Source organism: Aphis gossypii, chromosome 3 (assembly GCF_020184175.1).
Source record: "Aphis gossypii isolate Hap1 chromosome 3, ASM2018417v2, whole genome shotgun sequence".
Lineage (NCBI taxonomy): Eukaryota > Metazoa > Arthropoda > Insecta > Hemiptera > Aphididae > Aphis > Aphis gossypii.
In genome coordinates this window covers 5,190,101-5,212,366 of record NC_065532.1, presented here as the reverse complement: position 1 = coordinate 5,212,366, position 22,266 = coordinate 5,190,101, and the positions used below count along the sequence as shown (strand labels likewise).

General features: G+C 27.6%; 1 protein-coding gene and 2 long non-coding RNA genes across 3 annotated transcripts in view; 2 read left to right on the top strand and 1 right to left on the bottom strand.

Moving 5' to 3' along the window:
- Positions 1-16,043, bottom strand: part of LOC114119975 (alpha-1,3-mannosyl-glycoprotein 4-beta-N-acetylglucosaminyltransferase B) — a 29,095-nt gene extending 13,052 nt beyond the window's left edge. Inside the window, exons 1-2 of the mRNA XM_027981726.2 lie at positions 15,375-16,043; positions 15,008-15,112 (exon numbers count right to left, since the gene is read on the bottom strand). Coding sequence (XP_027837527.1) covers positions 15,008-15,104 — 97 coding nt within the window. The 5' untranslated portion in view covers positions 15,105-15,112; positions 15,375-16,043. The remainder of the gene's footprint in view (positions 1-15,007; positions 15,113-15,374) is intronic.
- On the top strand, positions 1,121-2,869 carry LOC126550877 (uncharacterized). The gene is made up of 3 exons (XR_007604929.1): positions 1,121-1,280; positions 1,386-1,475; positions 2,723-2,869. It is a non-coding gene; the product is annotated as an uncharacterized LOC126550877 (long non-coding RNA).
- Positions 2,859-11,040, top strand: LOC126550878 (uncharacterized). The gene is made up of 3 exons (XR_007604930.1): positions 2,859-2,986; positions 3,098-3,207; positions 10,922-11,040. It is a non-coding gene; the product is annotated as an uncharacterized LOC126550878 (long non-coding RNA).
- Positions 16,044-22,266: the final 6,223 nt, after the last annotated feature.

The following is a 22,266-nucleotide window of genomic DNA, read 5'->3' as shown; positions in this document are numbered from 1 at the left end:
ACCTTATTGATAACATTTTTTTCTAGAAACGTTAATATTATGAAAAAATCATCGATTAATTAAGTATTCACAGTAAAAATAGTGGTTCAAATTCGACAAAAAATATTTGTAACACTTCAAGATATTTCTTAAATTTTATGAAATTTCAAAGTATTTGAAAATAAGATCTAAAATACTACTAAATAATTTCAAAAATTATAGAATTTAATGAAAATAAATACATCATTAAAGGTTATAAAAGAGTGAGTACGCCTGCCGCCCGGGGAAATTATTCTGTTTTATTATTCTCATTTTCCAGCTATATTTATTTGTAACCAACGGGGTCAGGTCGCGTTTGTAGTGTACTTACATCAAAATATAGCTAAAAAAAATATTATTTTAAGTATAATTTGCATTATATAATATTACTACACATATTGTTTGTAAGAACTGATTAAACAATTTTATTTCACTGCAATAAATTATCTTTAAAATGAATCACGTTTGATAATTTAATTTAAGAATAATATAATAATAATAATAATTATGATTTATGCAGCATAAAAATCATTTGGTTAAATTTTCAAATTTTAATTTCTATAATTGCTCATTAAAACTTTACAACGTTGTCTATAAAACCAAATAAATTTCAAAAATCATATAACGATAATATATATAGTTGACTAAAACCTTATAAATTATATTTTTATTGTAGGAAAATCAAAACATTTTCAGAATAATGCCAATAACGTAATGACATAGTTTATAATTGAAATGCCTGCATAAATAAAAATTTACTCAAAAAATTGTGAATAAACCACATAAAAATATACCATCATTCGTGTTCGATGAAAATGTTTCTATACGTTTTTAATATTATAATTTAAATACTAATAATGGTTTTTAAAAGAACAAAAATATAATTTATTTTGAAAAAAAAAAATGATAAAAATGAATCAAAACAAAAATGAATCTTAAAATGTTCACCAAACAAATAAATTATAATATTTAATAATATAATTCATTATTTTTGCATTAATTTAACAAAAACAAAAAAAAAAAGCACAAAATAACATAATTTCCTAATTACAGAACAAAGAAATACTTTGCAGTCTGTTATGATTATGAAGTTATACAATTTTGAGGAAATGAAGGTAGTCAAATCATATAGTGAACGTTTTTTTTTTTGTACACAGAATGAACAAATGATTAAAAAACTCTCATTGGTTGAGTTTAAAAACAAAGGAAGTTGACAATTTTAATCATATCTCATTTTTAAAACGCACCTTATATAAAATCAGGTAACGTTTTTTTTTGTATTTTAATTTATGGATGATTAAATTCACCTTTGTTTGTATACACATAAAATAATAAAGTTTATTTTATGTGAAATTAATTACTTTCAGATCAATAGCAAAAATAATCAATTTCAGCCAAATCTTTAATTTTATAAACTAAGAGAAAACAAAATAAAACTTTTTATATTACTCGAATCCGTAAGTAAAGTTTTTATTATTATACAATATAAAATTATACATTATTATTATATTTGTAACCTAACCTAACCTATACATACAATTTATCATTTACATATTTTTTTTCCAATAATATTATGTAGTGCTTATGATAAAGAACGAGGATCTAGTTGTTAAATTTTTAATTGATCAATAGTATTAAGGAAAATAAACGTTTAATTAAAGTGAAGTTTTTCTCGTTCGAGTTCATAACCGAAGGTATATTATTCTTGGATATTTCATCGCATATAATATGTCAATAAATATTTTACATTTTTAGCCGTTATATTTTGTTTCTTTATTATTTAATAATGTCTTAAGTTCGTAAATTGTATTTTCATCTTAACTATCCCTTTGAGTTGAAACAGCTATATTTTAAGTCTAACTTGTTTTCTACAACAACAAAGACAGCTGTACTTTCATTATTCTTCGCGTTTACTATGTATAATTATATTCATTATTCAACGTACCTACCTGCCATCTGCCACATGGTATTTATTTTTCGATCCAATATAATATGATATAATTACGGCCTTAATTTTTCCACGAATTTATTTCAATTCAATTATTGCTAATCCATTAAAAATCGTGTTTTCGAAACATTTGTCTCCCGTGTTTATTTCCAACACAAGTATTAATAACGTCTAGAATCCTAGATAATTCGCGTGGCGTAGGTAGGTACGCGACTTGATTTTTTTTCAAACACCGATGAGGCCCGGTCGATAAACAATTTGTTATATCCCTCAAACGTCCTCGGAGACCAATGTAACATTCTATATACATTTCAAATGTATATTACTGTGTCCTTATTTATTTTCTATAATCTATATCATACATTTACCTCAAGCTATAGGACATATTATAATAGAAAGGTATGGTAAACTCGTCGTTGGTAATTTGTTTCCTAAACATTTTCATTGAGTTTATTACCTAACGGTAAACGTCACAAGCCGTATCTATCTCAACCGTCTAAATTGTATTACTAAACCGGGTGTATTTCATTTTTGGTCCCATTTCGTATCGACAAGGACTGACAAAGTAGTCAATATAGACGACACGGAACGAACGATTTTTGACTGTATAATTATTCTATATATTACACTGGACGTCTGGATCTAACTACCTTACCCTACTGAATTATTGCTAGAGCTGTCATGAACTCTGTCGTGTTTAAAAATGTATACCAAATGTATGTTATATATGTACGATGTGATGTTTGTGTTTTTTAGAATATTAAAAAAACTGCCGAAATACCGGCCAGACCTCATTATGAACCTGCAAACTGTAATTAAGACTTAATCATAATTCTGACCTATAAAAGAAATAATATATACATATATGAATATAGAAATATATATATGAAACTTTTGTTCTGCTCTACCCCGTGTAATTGGCCAATTGGGTACTATTCGTATTAGTGAAAATTATATTATTGTAGAACCTATTTCACGTCATATTAGATTGAATATTGAACTTGACAAAAGACATTAAAGGTAATATAATCATTAGTTTTTATTCATCGTTTTTAGTTATAGGTACCAAGCGAAATAAAACTATTCGATAAAATCGAATTTATTCTATATAACTGCATTATTGTATTGCAGGTCCAACGATGATTAATGACGACAGTTTTTCAAGCACATAAAATACTTCAATCTTTAACACTGAATCTTATTTTGGATAACAAATTGTGATGAAGTTCTGGAGATCAAAAGTAAAAACTTTAGTAAGATTAGTTACATACTCTGTTTTAATTATTGGGGAAAACTAACAAATAACTAAATATAATATCGTAATCTTGCAAATTAAATATCTCTCTCGATTATAATATGTATCTAGTATATAGTACATATCTATCTACAGGTAAAAAACTTCGAATGGCTGATAAATAAAATCAGACGATTTATTTTCACACATTTACACAATTAGCATAATTTCATTATCGAGTGATCATTATTTAACTCGACGTCTATAGACTCGTGGGATCACGACGACCGTCTGCCAAACGTTTGTTGAATACTATAAATACCTATGTTATTGCACGTAGGTATAATGACTTATTAGTATATTTTAATAAATCGATACCTATTGCGAAATTATCGGTCAAATGCGTTTCGTGATATGGTGTATAGGTGGACTGCCATCGCGTTAAACGTCAAACGTCGCAAGGCTGTTTACCAGCAGATCACTATATTATATTGTAACGAAAGTGATAGAGTGCAGGCTCACACGGGATGATAACTGTTCCTGGCTGTTTTCCCGGAATCTAACCATATACGCGGTGACTCGTTAGGCGTTTCCCTGGACGATATCCATTTTCTTATCGCCCGCGTATAATACAGCGTACATTATTAAACTCGGTTAACCGGCTGCAGCGATTCATGAAAAACGGGATATGAGTTTCCGTTCGACGTCTCAGAAGCTCGACGGTTTTTCCTCTTTACCCTCGTCACGCCATTACCTTCGTTCTAGTAGAGAACGATTTCCTTCTCCGAACTTCATCCCCTAAACGTCTACCGAACACCGCAGCCTCCGCCTTGTCCGACAGTCACGTCAACGGTCAGTGGCTGACTTGCGCGGTGTTTTGTTTTTCATCTGCGGCCCGAGCTGCAATGTTGAAATGGGTATACGAAATTCTTGATTATGCGAATGTGGTTATGATAAATTGATGATATACATAGGTATACGAAAATATCATATAGTAGGACACAATAACGTAATGGAAGTAATGCGTTACGTAATTTCGTTATAATTGTTTCCAACTAATGGAAATGTTATGGAAATAACTTTGGATGTTTAATTTCTATAATATAATGCGTTGTCGTTTTGACGACTTGTTTGGAGAATGTAAATTAAAAAAATTAAATAATACTAAAAATGTTTATGACGTGTGTATCCGGTATAGTATAATTACGATGAGTACATGTTTAATTTTAGCTAGTCACAATGTAGTTTTATTTGACAAGAAAAGTTAGAGATTTATAATATTATTTCCTTTTATCGAAATACACAGAAAGCGTTCTATTACACGTGAATTGGTGTTATGAAGTTCTTATACTTATTAACTAAGTATTAAAAATTAACGTACGTATTTAATATTTATTCATATAAATTATAATTATATAATTTCACTAAAAATAAATTATGTTTCCTTATGACCGTTATTTTTAATATTCTTATAAATTTAGATTTATTTGTATACCTTACAATTTAAATTAAAATTTAATAATATTATTTTTTGAATTCTGATAAATGATAAACTGAAATAATTGCATTGTAGCTTTCTGAATTTTTAACAATGTACCTAAGCACTATAATTATAAAGGGGAAATATTTTATTTTTAGATTTTTATGTGTAACGTTCCATGTTTTACATAGTTATAGGTAACTGTCAATCATTTTTTTTTTAAATATCTTTTAAAAAATATACATACATATTTTAAATCAAATTAATTTCTTTATTGAATTACGATTTTTATAAGAAATAAAATAAAATAAATATTCGTTTAATAATGTTACTTTTATCGTTATGTAAAGATAATTTAAATAGACTTGACAAGTAAAATTATTTCACAGACATTGAGTAACTATAGTAAAGTAAATTCATAACTTTAATAATTATTCACCAAGTAACGAGTAAAGTAACTTAGTCAAAGCAGGGAAATATGATTATATGAATCTAATCTTCTATACAACAATCAAATACATGTCAAAGACTATACATACAGAACTTTATACTAAGTTACCTACATTAAACTGTCAAATGTAGATAACTTCACAACCTACTACTACAACAGTACTATGATACAGTCTATAAATTGCGATTATTATTGGGACAAAAATCTAAAACAAAACCTGAATATTTCAGTGATTTTAATGTATCAGGTGTCTCAACTACAGTACTTAGTTTTAAGATTTATTTTTTTTAAACCTACATTTCAAAAATATAAATCGTTTATTCCGCAGTTAGCAAATACTAAATAATAGAGTTTTATAACTCAAATAGTTTTTACTTCGACTTAAATACTTCAACAATTTATTGAAGTACTTGTTTAAATTAATTTTTTCATTTTATTCGTCATGTTGGGAAACCGCTACATCACATTTCCAATTATGCGTGCCATGTTTAATGTATATAATATTATATATATATATATGTGTGTGACGTGTGTATATCTCGAAACAACTTAAAAAACTGAATAAATATGATAACGACTGATTAAATATAACGTAATGATTTTACTAACGAGAAAATTATCTTATAGTTACTAAGTTGAATACTAGATAATTCGATGGTTGAATTGTGTACACTCAAAATAATTCAATTAAAATATATAAATAAATATTAGTGTAGATAAAATGGTACAATTTTAAACTATGTAGTTTTAGATATCATAATGCAAAATATAATATTTTTGTATTACTACAATGGTTAATGAGAGCTTTGGGATTATAGCATTAAAAATTATTTGCAGCATACGTGATAGGTATGATGTATTATGAACCATTTGAGAGAAAATAGGGCCCTTGCACTTTAACCGACGTTATCACGTGCGGAAAGCAGTAATCACTTGATCGCGATAAATTGTGTGGAATCATCAAACCGTTTGCTTATCTGCTTATCTTTGATTAGTTTGTTATCTCTAGTTCTCTTGAATAGTTTACCTGGGTGGTCGATATACTTCTAAAATGTTTAATAAAATATTCATAACGAAACTGTAAGTTTATTGCCTCTGTATAAAATGTTTTTTATTTGAAATTTCTGATTTTTTCTTTGTTTTTTCAATGTTTATATTATATTATACGTCATTGTCATTCTACTTTAATGTAGACTGCAGTGAAATATCTTTTTCAGTTTTCCGTCTAACTTTTTAGAAAAATCATGAAATATATCATCAAGAAGTTTACTTAAAAGTATGTTAGTAGATGGTAAATAAATCTTAAATAAAAGTTCAAAGTTGACTTTTACTCGAATTTATAAAAAGTTGTTATCGTATGATTTTTATTATTATTATTTTAAGTTTAATTGTTTTTGTATGTTTTTTTCATTTTTTAGTTACATTGCATTTTAAATAATAATATTTGCTTAAATGTTGCGAAATTGATGGAAAAAAAAGTACAATAAACAAATCAAATAAAAACATATTTGCAATCGAATTTCGTCAAACTAACAATAATAAACTGATTTTTTTTTTTTTTTTGAACACGGTAAAAAGAAAATACCTATTTAACAATATGTAAAACCTAAACAAAAAAGGAACAGGCACTTCACAACCACAAGTCGACATAAACTAAATTATTTCTATTGAAGGAATAAGGTTAGGTTCAAACAACTATTTTTAGTGTCCATAAAACATATAATATAAATAATTATGGTAAAATAAGATACAGTAAAAACACAATATATATTTGCAATAAAGAATATTATAGAATCTATAATATAGATTATTATCTAATATACGAATATAAAGTATTAGATTATACCTATAAACCTACAAATCACAATATTGTACCAACATTTTTCAATCAAATTACGCTATGTACCATATCAAGCAACCGGAAATATTTGTTTGCGTACGATAGTAAATTTTCAATTAAATATCAATTAATAGAAAATTAATTATAAAAATTGAAAAAATAAACATGCTACTCATCATTCTTGTAATACAATTAATTTATGATTTTACTAGATATTTAGCATCATAAAAAATGTTATATTTGGTATTGTACTTATAAAATAATTTATAAGTTTTATAAAATATGAGAAAATCGTTATTAGTGATGTAATTAGTAAAATGAATTTAAAATAATGTTAATGTATACGCGTATACGTTATATATATCCATATAAATAACTTAAATTCGAATTGACGTAAAATAAATTGGAAATTTATAGAGAAATCACAAAATTGTTGTTTAATAGTATATTTGGCATATATTATTATTGTACATACTAGAATAACAATATACATTCTACTTGAATTAAACATTAACTTTATTAATTAATACAAAGTTAATTTATTTAAAATAAAAACAGTTTTAAAAAATTACAAAATCATTTTTTTTTCACTCAAGCAATTTTATATTTAACTTTGATCAGATTATTTTGATTAAAATTTTAATGTTAATAATCATTAACTGATTACATTGGTACACTTTTATGTACTCTTTACGGATAAATTTGTTAAACCAACTTGTCAGAAAGATCACATCTCTAGAACGGAAAACTAGTTTTCCTAGCCATTGAGCAACTCAATTAAATTCAAATTGTACGAAAACCATCACCAAACTAGCAATCCGTTAAGTCGACTTAAGATATATTGAATCCCATTCAACTAAAATTAATTTATTTTGAACCAAGTCCAAAATGTGTTCAACCAATTGGGCACACGTTTTATTTATGTGACCATGAGTTTAGGTGCTGAAAATTTAATTCCGTACAAATGTGTAACGAATATATTCACTATGCTTTTAAAAATTAATTAAAATCAGATATTATTCATTGCACGTTGTGAAGATTACAGTTTTGAGTATACCGCAAAGAGGATACGTGTTTTAATTCGATTTAGTACAGTATTTACACACGAAATTACATAGTTTATATTTGCATTTAAACAAAATAATATATCGAAAAATAAAACGCATTTATGTAGTTCAAAAATGTATAAAATGCTTTATATTATTATTATTACAGGTAAAATTTCTACTGATCATATAAAATTATAAAACAATATTACATTATATTCGATACCTAATACTATTGATTTAGTTTTGTAACATAATATAATTATACCCTTAAATACAGCCTGTATATACCAATAAACATTATATATGTACAACCAAAAATATAATTAAATAAAGATGTGTTAAAATTGTTTATCTACATAGGATATAATATTTAATATCAAATATAAACTTTGAAAAACTCCAGGTACTTGAAAAAAATGTGCGGAAATCTAAAACTTTAGACAAATACAAAATATATTTTTTTTAAATTCACGCGTGGTTATAAAATCAGTTGCATTTTCATATAAACAGTTTCAACATAATTATTATTCTACATCAGAATAATCAGAATATATAAAAATTAAAATAAATAATTAAAACAAGATTTTTTTCTCTTTGTATAATATACTTTAACTTGATGTTGAACTAAAATAAGCAAAAAAAAAATTTAACATAAATACCTACATAATTATAAATTATAATGATTATTTTTTCAATAAATTTTAACTTCAGTTAAAACCATTATTGAAATACAAGTTTGTAAATAAATATAAATAATAGGAGAGTATCTAACTATATATTATATTAAATATTTTTTTTTAAAACATTTTTACAACTATTTTTTATTAATTTACAAAAATATATAAAATGATTTATGTTTGGCTGAAAAAATCTGCGTGATATAGTTATGTAATTTATACAAAAAGCTTCTGAACAAAAAATAACAGGGATAAAATTAATTTTATTATATACAGGTTAACGAAAATCAGTTTAAATATCGAATATTTGAATTTGCAAGGTGGTAAAACCATACTTTTCAATAATTGTCAAATCAAAAATGTAAAAGAGGTTTAATCAATAGACACACTATACATATATATAAATATAATTACGGTAAATAACGGCGGTGGTCCAATCATGATAAAATCCATAGCGAACAAAAGCACGGAACAGTGCTTTTCTTAAAAAAGATAATAAAAGTATTTTTTACGTTTATTTAAGAAATATCCCTATATATATTATGTACCGCAAATTCTTTCGAAATTCACGTAACACAAATAATGGTGATTACGAAAAGTTATCATATTGTCACAAACCATTCGTTTTTATGGAGTAAATTAGATTTTATCTATAATATAATGTAAATATTATGTAATACACCCACAACAATACAGCTACAACTAAAACATAAAGAATAATAATATTGCTGTTTATTATTATTTTTTTTTTAAATTGATTTTAAGTTTTTATCAAAGATTTAATGTAGTGTTTTCTAAACACGAATTTTAAGTCAACAGTATAAATACTTACAAGTTATAATAAAAAAATAAAATTTTCAAATATATCCATAGTATAGAATAGTATTTTATATCTGACTTATAAAATATTTACTCTATATTATGTCTGCTGTAAAATGATTTTACATTTTTTCAAGTTGCATTCTAATTGTTTAAATACTTATAAAAAAAAACATAATTAATTAAAATGTAAATAAATATTGAAACAAAAAAATTATTTTTAACAAAATAATATACTACTATACTAGTATTATACCCATATTATATATTTTAATTAACAATTTATTGTTTTATTATTTATATAAATATAATTTTAAATATTACGTCATCAGCATTTACTAATAATACTATAATAGTATTCTTTATTACGAATATATATATATATATATATATATTATATTCTTGTAAATCACTTTTCTTTCAATCGTACATAATGGTCGATATCGTATTGTATAGACTAAGTTATTCTGATAATATTTACATAAAATATGGTTTTGACTACTTAATTATAATATATTTAATTTTGAGTTGAATCTTCGGGTCCTCATGAATTTTCAGAAAATTGGATAATTGGTTGTAAAATAATTTTTGTGAAAATATCAAACTAAACCGAACAACGAATATTTCAAAATAATGTATGAATTGTCAGGTAATCTAAGCCAGATCGTTAAATATTCAACTTAGTTTATGATTCTATATGATTATACAATACAACAATACGATCCTCAAAAAACAAAACAATCTTTTCATAAATCATGTTGACTTTGAATCAAATCATGTACTTTAGTAATTTAAATTTTTTAGTACAATTTTATTTTTGATCAAATACTCTTTGTATATTTGTTTTCGTTTCATGACTAATATAATATTATAATATTATGCTCTCATAATGTTATATGATAATAAAATCATCCTAATTATTTTTGTATATTCGTATTAAGTTTACAAGCTGACTTGTTGAGCATTGTTCATCATCATTTTTTATTTAATAATACATTTATTTAAATTTAAATTATCGGAGTATTTATATTTAAACTTAAAAGTTAAAACCATTATTTACAAATTTAGTTTTGATATTATTCATACTACTACTTAAGGAGTGAAAAGTGGTAACGTGTTTTATTTTATTTTTTTAATATTTATGTAACTTATTTAGTTATTAAAATGTTTATACAAAAGATGAACGTTCATAAATTTGGATTAACAAAAAAACAAATGAAAAATAGACGCAATTTTGGATATAGGATATAGTATTTAATATACTTTGAAAAATGTAATAGATTAATATAAGTTATTAAAATTTGCAAGTTACCATAGCCCTCGTATTTACCAAGCCTAATATACTTAGTACATAGAATTAAATTTCACAAAAACTATTTGTTCTAATTTTTATTTTTTTTTTCAGAAATATGTTCGGCTAAATTGTTTAAAGTGAAAAATGAGGACTTTAATTTGAAAAACATAAGTTTGTATTTACACAAGAAATTCCAAATATAGTTACAGAAAAATGTCGAGAATTTAAAAATACCGATGATGTTTAATAGTAAGTATATATTTATTTAAAAACTTTAAAAATCAAATTATGAATGATTGCGCTTTTGTAAAAAACAAGGAGCTAAGCATTTTTGTTGAATCACTCTATATATATATATAACATACAAATATATAATAAGTATTAAAGATTAGCAAGATGAAATTCATTTTTTTTTAACATAACCCTCGACCACAGTGCAGGCCGTTGGATTACTAAATACGTTTAATATATCGTGTTTTAGGTACCTATAAAATAATAAAACAATCAATTTATAAGGCTTACCGATAAAGTAGTATAGCAAATCCGCGATACCACAGCTAAACTAAAATTATTTTAATATTTTATCTGACGAAATAAAAATACCCGGATAAACTGGAATTAAACGGATAAAAGCATACTCGTGTACTTATATATTATATACGTATCTACATACATATACATGTTTTATAATAGCATATGCTTAGAATTATACCCGAAACGTGCGATTTGTTTTTAATTTAACGCCGGGCAATAAATGTGCACATTATTCGTTTGTATCGATTATTTTATGCTCAGTTCTCAGAATTGTGTGTACATATTATTATTATTATGGACGCGGTCACGTTTATATGTTTGTATGTATCTCGGACGTAAGAATTGCGCGCGCGCGTACACACACTTGCACTATTATAGAAGTTATTTGGGATCGGATCGAAATTTATACTCAAATTAACCCGGTGGGGTGCCACTATCATATAATGTATCAATCTCGAATACTGTCTTGGAAACATCCCACTGTGACTTTTGAAATGTTCACATTTTTAAGGATGCCGCAGATTTATTCCGACAAGATAAATGACCCATGGATTCGCTGTCCTCGTATCAAAATTATCTATTTGTTAAAACTGTTACATCACATCGATATTTTTGTTCTTGCAAATTCGCAAATTTATAAAATACAAATGACCTACAACAAACGCATATTGATGGTAATCGACCAAAAAAGCGATAAAAAAAAATTGCTAATTGAAAAATAGCAAATTAAAAATTACGAAACTAAATTTTAGTGAAAAATTATACATCGAATGCTTACGGGCTAAACTCTTGTTTTTAAAGTAAATGGTGAACAGGGAATAGATAAAAACTATAAATAATAATATTATAATATTTATAAGCCTGTCATTATTATTGTAACTTAAGGCAATATCCGTTATTGCTTTTATGGTAAACAGAATAGTGTACACAGTACACAGTATATGAACATCAAATAGTTTTGTACGACGTTCGACGACGTGACAATCAAGTGTTATGCTTATTATTATGTTTGAATTATATTTTTTAAATTTACTTATAAGTTATAACTTAACCCTACTAATATAATATTATGATTCTATGAATATTTTTTTATTATACTTTTATACTTATAATAATATTTTTTTTCGCAATTTTTCTATTTGCTTTTTTTGTTGATATTATTGCCTATTATCCATATTGATAAAAAAAAATGTGTGTTATACAAATAAAACTGATCTACATATGTATATATTTTATTAAAGATATTTTTGCAAACATAATAGAAACATTTATTTGTAAAATCAGGGCAACTAGTTTAATGGATAATCCAGTATACGATTACTCGTATACTTATGTTTTTTTTCATTTGAAATAATGTAAAAACGTATGGTGAAAAAAAATTTACGAGCGTCTATCTGAAAATAAAATACATCTGTAATGTGTAGGTAGTCATGTAGTCAACGTCGACCCCATCAATGTCAAGCCATATTTTATTTTATTATCAAACATTTTTATACCATAATATTTTATTCATATTTAAAAAAAAATGAACATTTCCATCAAATCGTATCTCACAGATTGGGATTACCAATTTATTTAAAATAATAATTTATTGATTTCTATTTATTCTCACAGTCACTGCTTTTCTCTTTAGTCACTGTGTATATTACGTTCATATACGGATTTACCTGGCTGTTATTTTGTGTACTATACGCGACTGCAGCTATGACATAATATAATATTATAATATAGTATAAACAACGATAAGAAACCCATTTGACGAGATACAGTACTTGAACCACACTAATAAAATCGGCCTGTAAGAGCATAAATAAATAAATAGGTAATTTGTGAGAGATTCGAGAGATAACATAATATCATAATAGTATAAAATGTAAAAAATACATCAATTGAAAAATTGAACTTTTTTTGGAAGACACGTGTTCGAGTAAGTATATTATACGATTAAAATATAATATCTCATGCCGGCGCATCGTTAAAATCGTTGTAAAATATTAATTCCGCTAGAGGAAAAAAATATTATACGATGGGTGTATATAGGTATGCATTTAATATTTAATAATTATAGATATTATGTATTATAAATGTTATAATATAGGTACTATTATATTGATGTCCTCTGCGAATACACGCAAACCGTACGGGAATGGCGATGCCAAGGCAATTCAAACACTTATTTCATTCATCAATATTTAACAGACACACGTGCGCCACATAGGTACATACATAATAAACAGTATACGTATAGTACTTACGTACTAGCTCGATCACGTACAGCATAAACCATGTGCACTGGTGCCTTATTAAAGTATAGACGTACCATGTATTGTGTGTAATGAGCAACATGAACTTCGGATGGAATAATTATTACACATATACTTGTCGTTTTGCAATACCAGAAAAATCATTACTCATAAATGTATTATCAATTACCTATATATTATATTGTGTTCGAATCCCGAAAACGCGAATTCGTTTTCGAACACGAGGAGTGCGAAGTGGCGTTTACCATAAATCATCATAAATGATGTTATTTGTCAAGTGAAAACTTACAAGTTTACAGAAAATATTACCTTATACCTAACGATATAATCATTTTTTTTTTTTTTTTTTAGAACCATGAATTGCTCGTACACGTTTATGATAAAACGACAATAATAAAATATATTGACATTACAAAAAAATTGAACTTAAAATTCAACACTAAACGCCAATATCTGTTGGTAGGAAGTGAGGGGCCGCAGCCAAACGTTGTAGTCAAATATAGGTATGTAACCCAGGAGAGCTGTTTTATATTCGGAAGGCAGTAAAATATTTAGATGTGACGAATTATTTCTATAATACAGCTATTACACGGGGGTATAGTTTTTTTTTATAACTTTACTGAAAATTGTAATAAAAAAAGCATAAAAATTTAACAATTAAGTTTTTTAATAAAATTGTTGATAGTTGTCTTAAAAGGAAACGACTGTATGTATATGTTTTTTGGGTGGGAAATTCTTTGAGCCGACTATAAGCGCCTATCATTTCTTTCGTCTGAGTGCTGAAAAGATGAACTATAATGTTAACTGTTTATCTTAAGCTTTTGTTATTGAAAAAAAAATATTTTACTACATGTTATTTTGAATATAAAGCGCATTGTAATTTTTACTATTTGTTTTATCTTAATCGTTTTATATGTCTATATCTCCACTTAATTCAGGAAACGTCTTACTCGAATTAGCCGCACCTGCAGAGTTTCGTTTTATATGATTTAAACTATTTTTTCATTTAAATATATATTGTGACCTTATAAATTATCATTGTGGGATTTCATCAAATATTATGGTCGACATATCAATGATAATATAGATACAGTTGTATCCTATCTTTATAAACACGAGGATTCTTGTTCATTGTCTCATATTATGTTTAGTCGTTTAGAGGAAATCTTGAAGTTAGTCAGTCAGGTTAAGGTATATAGCGAGTGTCCTGCAATATAATATAATCAGCCCGCAATTCATCTTAATCACCCACATTACAATAAATTACAATATCTGTATTATATACTGTTTGCGCGGTACGACGAGAGAGTTAATGTGTAAGACAAGTACCTATGTATTTAGTCGTCAATATACAGATAATTGTCATAAAACTATGTATGATCGAATAATAATTATTCACCAGACTTGGAGATGAACACGAACGTGATGCATGTCGCGAACGTTATGAATAACAATAACAAATGACGAGACCTGGGCTGTTGCAACGTCCACCCCATCGGAACACCTGTAACACATGCACACGTATGCGAATGGTAATTATAATATTATATATTCATTCGCACACAAAATATATATCATAATATTATTATATATGTGTAATATTGTATATATTGTATAATTTATACGTTTACGACGATCGTTCGATCGAAAACGAGTACTAATAACGTTTCGTACATAATTTATTATAATAATATTAGATATCTGCTATGTGGAATACGTATAATATTTATCGATCGTAATATATTGTATTATTTAGTTTCACCTACCGATAGTAATAGTTTATAGCAGCACGTGCCGAGAGTGAAACGCACGTGTGTCGCACGGTCTTCGCACCAGTATAATATTATATATAGGTAGGTAGGTCCTCGTTTAACCGATCGGACTCGCCAATTTATCGGAAAACGGAACGATCATAATACTATAATCGACTGTAAAATACGAACTGCGGTGACTGTGTGTGTATTATGGTATGGATCGCTAACTGGCTAGCACACGCACGCACACAAACAGCTTTTCGTCGATCGTCAAGTGGCCTAAGACTCAGTCAAGCACAGGTACTTCACGATCTAGCAGGTAATTATATATAATATGTCATTGTCGATGTCGTCTCGTCATTCGTTCCTGCGGCTATCGCTCGTCGACGTCAGTGGCAAAGGTTCGCGTGCGTGCGTGCTTGCGTGTTTTTCGATCTCCAAATTTCAACCCCCCCGACCAGCAGTATACGGGTGTGTATCACGACGCTCGCACTCCGGTAGTACGTACTATCGTCATAACGTACGACTCCTCGACGAGCACGTTTCGGGGCCAAAGTCCGCGCGCGACCGACGACCGTTGGCGATGCAAAGCCGACCGAAACTGACTCACTATACAACTGCGAGGTGTAGCGTATAACCTCTTGGCGTGCACCCGCTGACGCCGCCGCCGCCGCCAACGCCGATACCGCCACCGCCGCGCTACACGACTTCCGTCGTCGAACTTGCGGTGTGTTTATGATATTATTATAATGTGTACGCGAATGTTAAACGACGTACAGAGCCCACCGAAGTGTGTGTACACGACGAGACGCGTCAGCTGGTCAAACTTCAGGCGCGCGAATATAACACAATATTATAATTATTATATTGTTATACATTACCGCTCGACCGCGGCGCGAGATCGATTTCGCGGGTTTTAAGCCGCGTACATCACCTACAACGTGTTATTTCGGCAACGACGACGAGATTGATTCGCGATATCCCTATATTCAATCGTCGTTTTCTCACCGTAGTCAGATAGGATTCTGTAAAAACGTCAAAAAAAAAAAAAAAAAAACAAGAAAAAAACTGCCGAGCGAAACTAAAAGTTTTGAAAATCTTACTTATTATTATACACTTACCATCGCTTGTTTCGTCGTCGACGCTCCGTCACCCCCGTGTAGTCGGGCTCGCACACGCACATCCACGCACAAACTCACGAGCGTCATAAGCTTGCCATCTGTATATACGTATTGTGTATACTGGGTGTCTTATCTCACGTTTGTCCTCGTTCATTCACACTCGACCGCCGGCATCACGCTGTATCCTCGGATCCGACACTCCTGTGCGTGTCCTGCCTACAATATTTCGGCTAAAAACCGCATCATTTGAACACGTCGTTTAAAAATAGTCGTTTGATTTTTAAAATTCTTAAATCAATCAACTTTTATAAGTTATTGGCCGCATGTTATTAGCCTCCTGTTTTTATTATAATACAATAATAATAATTTTTTTTTTCTAAATCAAGGTAAACCGAAAAATATTGTACATTTTAATAACACTACACGTATTGCTTCGATCTCTGTACAGTGAAAAAGTATTGATCTCCAAAATCATATTTCAAAACTATCGAATATTTTTAAACAACTGACACAGATACACAAGGCCGAAACGTCCAGCAAACATATATAATATTTATGTAAAATGTATGTCTATTGGATGAACACGCGATATAGCCAGCTATATAATATGTCTGAATGTCTGATATATATATATATTATATAGGCTTAATATTGTATGGGTACGTCCAAAGTAAACCGATCGACTGACTTGACTGGCTCTCATGAAAAGCGCTCTGTATAACATTATAACACACGATGTGTTCACGCGTACCTGCGACGACGGCGTATACACACGAAACGGCTTAAACGGTCGTCACGCAAAGGATTTATAACAACCCGTACGCCCGCCGGCCCATCCTGCCGACCGTGTATATTATATGTACGTGTGAGTATTGTTACGGGTCCGATTTTTTTTTCTATTGTTTTGTTTCTCCTATATGCAAATGTCAAGTGGGTACAAAATGGCGACGTGAAAAGGAATTATATTATATTGTAAATGCGCCGCCGCAAATACTACCACCTCCACCACTGACGCCGAATCGATTTCACTCGTTATTACTGTACTACCGCGCGTTATGAAAAATCGAATTTTTTCCTCACATAATCAAATTGTATTAATTATGTATAATACGAACAGAATACTATAAGACGAAAGAAAAAAAAAAGCGTTTCTGTTATGTGATATTATATTCTTTGACAGCGACGACGCTTACGGCTTACCATTTATATTAGGCTTGCTACAAAACAGGACATATAATTTGAAACGCGGCATAAAACTATGATTGTAGTTGACTGGGTGACAAGTAAAAGCGAATTGTGAATATTTTGGAGGTGTTAATCAAAATTTGATCGATTGTTTGTACACATATTTCAGACAGAGACTGAAATCAATCAAAACCGAAAAAAACTGGTTATAAATTCAATAACCAAACAAAACCTTTGTTGGAACTTATATCTTATGATTCTAGAATCAAAATCATAACCAGAATTCATTTAAATCGAACTAATAATTTTCTCATGTATTTTTAAACGTTAACGATTCATACTTTTCGTGAATATAAAACAAAATGTATAAATCTATTTGTGCACACATACTATACATAGTGATCAGCACTCCCTATCCCTACAGTATACGTTTATAAATTAAAAACTAATTCTATGTCAAACGCAAATTGGAATAAGAAGTCGAAAAAATATCAATTAGAGCGATAAATGATAAGAAAAATTATTGTTGGATAATATATGGAATATTGAATTACAAAATAAATAATCATTGTTCAAGACCTTATGAAAATAAGTAAACGAGCTGATAACTTGTGTAGCTCCATCGGCTATACAGAGTGATACCTATTAATATTAATAAATAAATATTATAAATTAAAGGAAAATTTAAAAAAAACTATGAATGAAGTGTTTATAAATAAAAAAAAAAAACAATTTTAAAAGCACCGAGTCGTATTCAGTTATTTAAAAATATGACTAATGAGCATAATTTAAGATAATGTGGTTGCCTAACAAGCTATGATAAGACAATGTAAATAAATATACAAATAAGTAGAATGAGTACTAAATAAGTATTAACGCTATTAGCGAACTATTTTTGTATATATTTCATAAATTCATTTGACTTAAAATTGTAAACAAATTTTCAAATATTATGAGTAAATAATAAAATAAATAATAACTATGAATTAATATTTAATAGACAAACACGTTCACAAATTGTTCATAACTACTTATGACTACTATAACCTAAAGCGATCACCAAATCACGTAACTTTTGAAGTGATTTTGTTTGCTGTGTAATAATATTTTTATAATAGCTCGTTGGGCAACCATACTATATCTTAAATCGTGCTAATGAGCTAACGAATACTAATAGTTTTAAAGTCTTATATTAAGCATTTCAGAATTTGATATATTGTTTATAAATTAAATTAAGTAGCAGTAAAAAATATTATTTAAATTAAAAATTAGGTTAAGAAAGCGTTTAGGTAATAAGTAAAAATTATTATAATTTTAGTCTTAATTGGTAAGTATCGATTCTCAATAACAGTTATGTTACATATTGTTATATAAATTATAAGATACGACATAGAAAATGTTTTTATTAGGAATCGTGTGGCGCGATAGTTACAGAACATCTAGACAATACAGACATAACTGCATCAGGGTACTTATTTAAAAATAAGCTAACAATAATTATCTACCTGAATAATACAATAAAATTATAATATTTTTCTATACTATAGTACCTATTATTTAAATGTCAATCACGGGTTGATACAAATATTCAATCAGGTTTTTTACTGTTTTTATTGTAATTTTCACAAATATTATAATATTCTAGGTCAACTGAATCAACAATGATATTATTAAGTAACAGATATAGTAATTGTAGTAACTGTATAGAGATATGACAGGAATAATGCTGGGGCAGTACTCAGCAATAGACACCGAACGTTGAATACCAATAGTATATTTATTAAGTCAGGACAAGCAGGATCATCACCGATCTTATGGTTCAACTGTGACAAATTTTATAAGGTAATCTATCTATTATAGTTGTTTATATATTATGACTATAGGTCAACCTCAGTACTATTACTATATTATAGCGTTACGACATGAATTTTATCTTCGTTATTGTTTGATTGGTATGGTAACTATAAATATCAGGATAGTATTCGTTTCTGAATCTTAATATTTTCCATACGTTTAAGTACCTAAACCACTTTTTTTCATTACGATTTTAGTCCCTAATGCAAATATCCCGAAAGAAAGGTCGGTCATTTTTAGTACAAAAGATTAAATACGATATTTTTAGGCGAAGTCTGTGCAAACTGATCCAAAATGTGGTCTGAGAAAATAATAGAAAATATCGTTTAGGTGAGCGCTTATTAAAATATAGGGCGAATAAGTATGAAAAAGTTTTTATGAAAATTAGTTAATACCTACTATATAATAATGTACTTTTCAATCGAAAAAAAAATAAATCACAGACAACATATACATAATTAATAATGGACACAAATTTTAAAAATATATTGTTATAGACTTATAGTAAGTTCTATTGTAATATATAGTAACGTACAGTAAAAAATTAATAAAATTGAATCATATGCGTATGCAGGAAATCTATAGGGATCGCTTACGTAGGTAAAAATAATTTCACTCACCCATACAGTATAATTCATGGTTATCCGAACTTAATTTTTTGATTAAAATTATTATACTTGTCTAAACGACCACAATCCATGTTTCCATTTGGTCGATTTAATATTAATATTATTTAATAAATTAATTATATTTCTATAATTCAATTATTTTGACATTGGTACGTTTATTTAATTATTAATATTATCAAATGCATAACATTACCGCAGTTTGTAAGAAATATTTTAAATATCTTGACTACAGTGCACGTTTCATAAATTTGAATTATTATTAATTCATAAAGATCCTATAGGCTATTATATACCTATATTATGTCGGTAACAACGATCACGTATATGTTATAATTTGCAGCGTTATATTATTGAGTGCAAAGTCGATAGAACGAATGACAAATACGTGTCCCAAGTATAGAATGTTTTAATAATCAAACAATGTGTGCACTATCTAATATGAAATACGATTTGATGGGATTTTAGATATGGGAATTAGTTTTTCTTAAATTAATTGTATTGCAATAATTATAATCAGTTGTAGCTTATTAAACTTAAACACTGCGTAAAAATATTATTTGATAACAACGGTTAATAATTAGTGAAAAATTAAATAACATGTTAAAAATAATTTTATGATGACTTTAGTTTTTTTTTTTTTTATAGGTTAATAATTGTTTATTAATAAAAGTTGATCCAAAGTTCGATATTATTTCTATTAGTTCACACGTGTGCGTTGTTCAATAACAGCTTCATACATACGTCTTGTATTATTATGGTTGTGTAATATTTTTAATAATTCTCTATTTAAATTACTGAAGTTTAGTATTGAACATAGGTAAAAAAATCGTAATATACTGTAATAACGCTTTTGAAAATGTGGTATGAATAGATTGCTTACATCAAACTTTAAAGAATTATTGATTTTTTTTCCTGGTATCGTTGCATATAATAATTATTATAAAATCTCTTCTATTTTTGAGATATATTAATGTTAAGTTAAAATCTCACTAAATAATAATAAAAAAAAATATGTTCTTTTATATTATATTCGTTAAGACTTGTGAATAGGTTAATTAATTTTAATCTATCAGTGTTGAATCTACACATACGTCGTTAAGTGGTATAGTTAAGACTTTTAGAATAGTAAACTATAGTTGTTTAAGTACTTTTCTTTAATTATTTTTTAAAATGTTATTATAGTTATGCGTATAGAGAATTGAATTTAAAGATTCTTTGTATTTTTTTTTTTTATCGAACATTGTTGTTGTTAATCGATTGACGAACGGCTACTTTAGTAATTGCTTTCGCATTAGGAACCTACTTCACCAAAAGCAGGTCATCGTCCTTAAAGTATATTGAGTAACCATCAACGGATTTTATTCCAAGTAAATTACAGTAAAATTCTAATAAAATGTGGTTACGTCATAATACTAACATTAATAACAATCAATTAAAATCTATTCACTTATATGTCAATATTTAAATCAAATAATAAGTATTGTACGTTATAGTATAAAACGGAAACAATGCAAGCAGGTGAGAGGTGTCCTCTTAAAATCATTTATTAATACTTAAGTATTTCAACTATCATAATTATTTATCACATTTAAATTCAATATTCATAATATTATAATATAATATGTATTTTGTATATTAATAGAAAGTATAAGAATTGACGAGTATAGTGAGTACCTATATATTATACCATTTATATTTTATACCTAACCTTAAATGTTGATTGCACATATATTATATGCATGTAGGAGCGTAGCCAGGGGAGGGTTTGGATATTCAACCCCCCCCCCCTTGGCTTTAAAAAAAAATTGTTATTATAATGTATATAAATTTATAGTTTTGTTAACTGTTATAGTTATGTATGAAATGTATTATTCAATTAACGTACAACTCAGTACATTTTACCGCTCCTGAACAATATATTTTAGAAGTAAGCAAAAAAAAGGACATTAAACCCCCCCCCTCGGGTGACTCCTGGCTATACCACTGTATACATATGTATTGTGTTTTAGTTGGTTTTAATTTATATTCAACTGTACAATGATAATAATATAATATGATATGTTTCAACAATGTTTTATTGTTAGACCTATAATATAATAAGTGAGTATAGTTCAT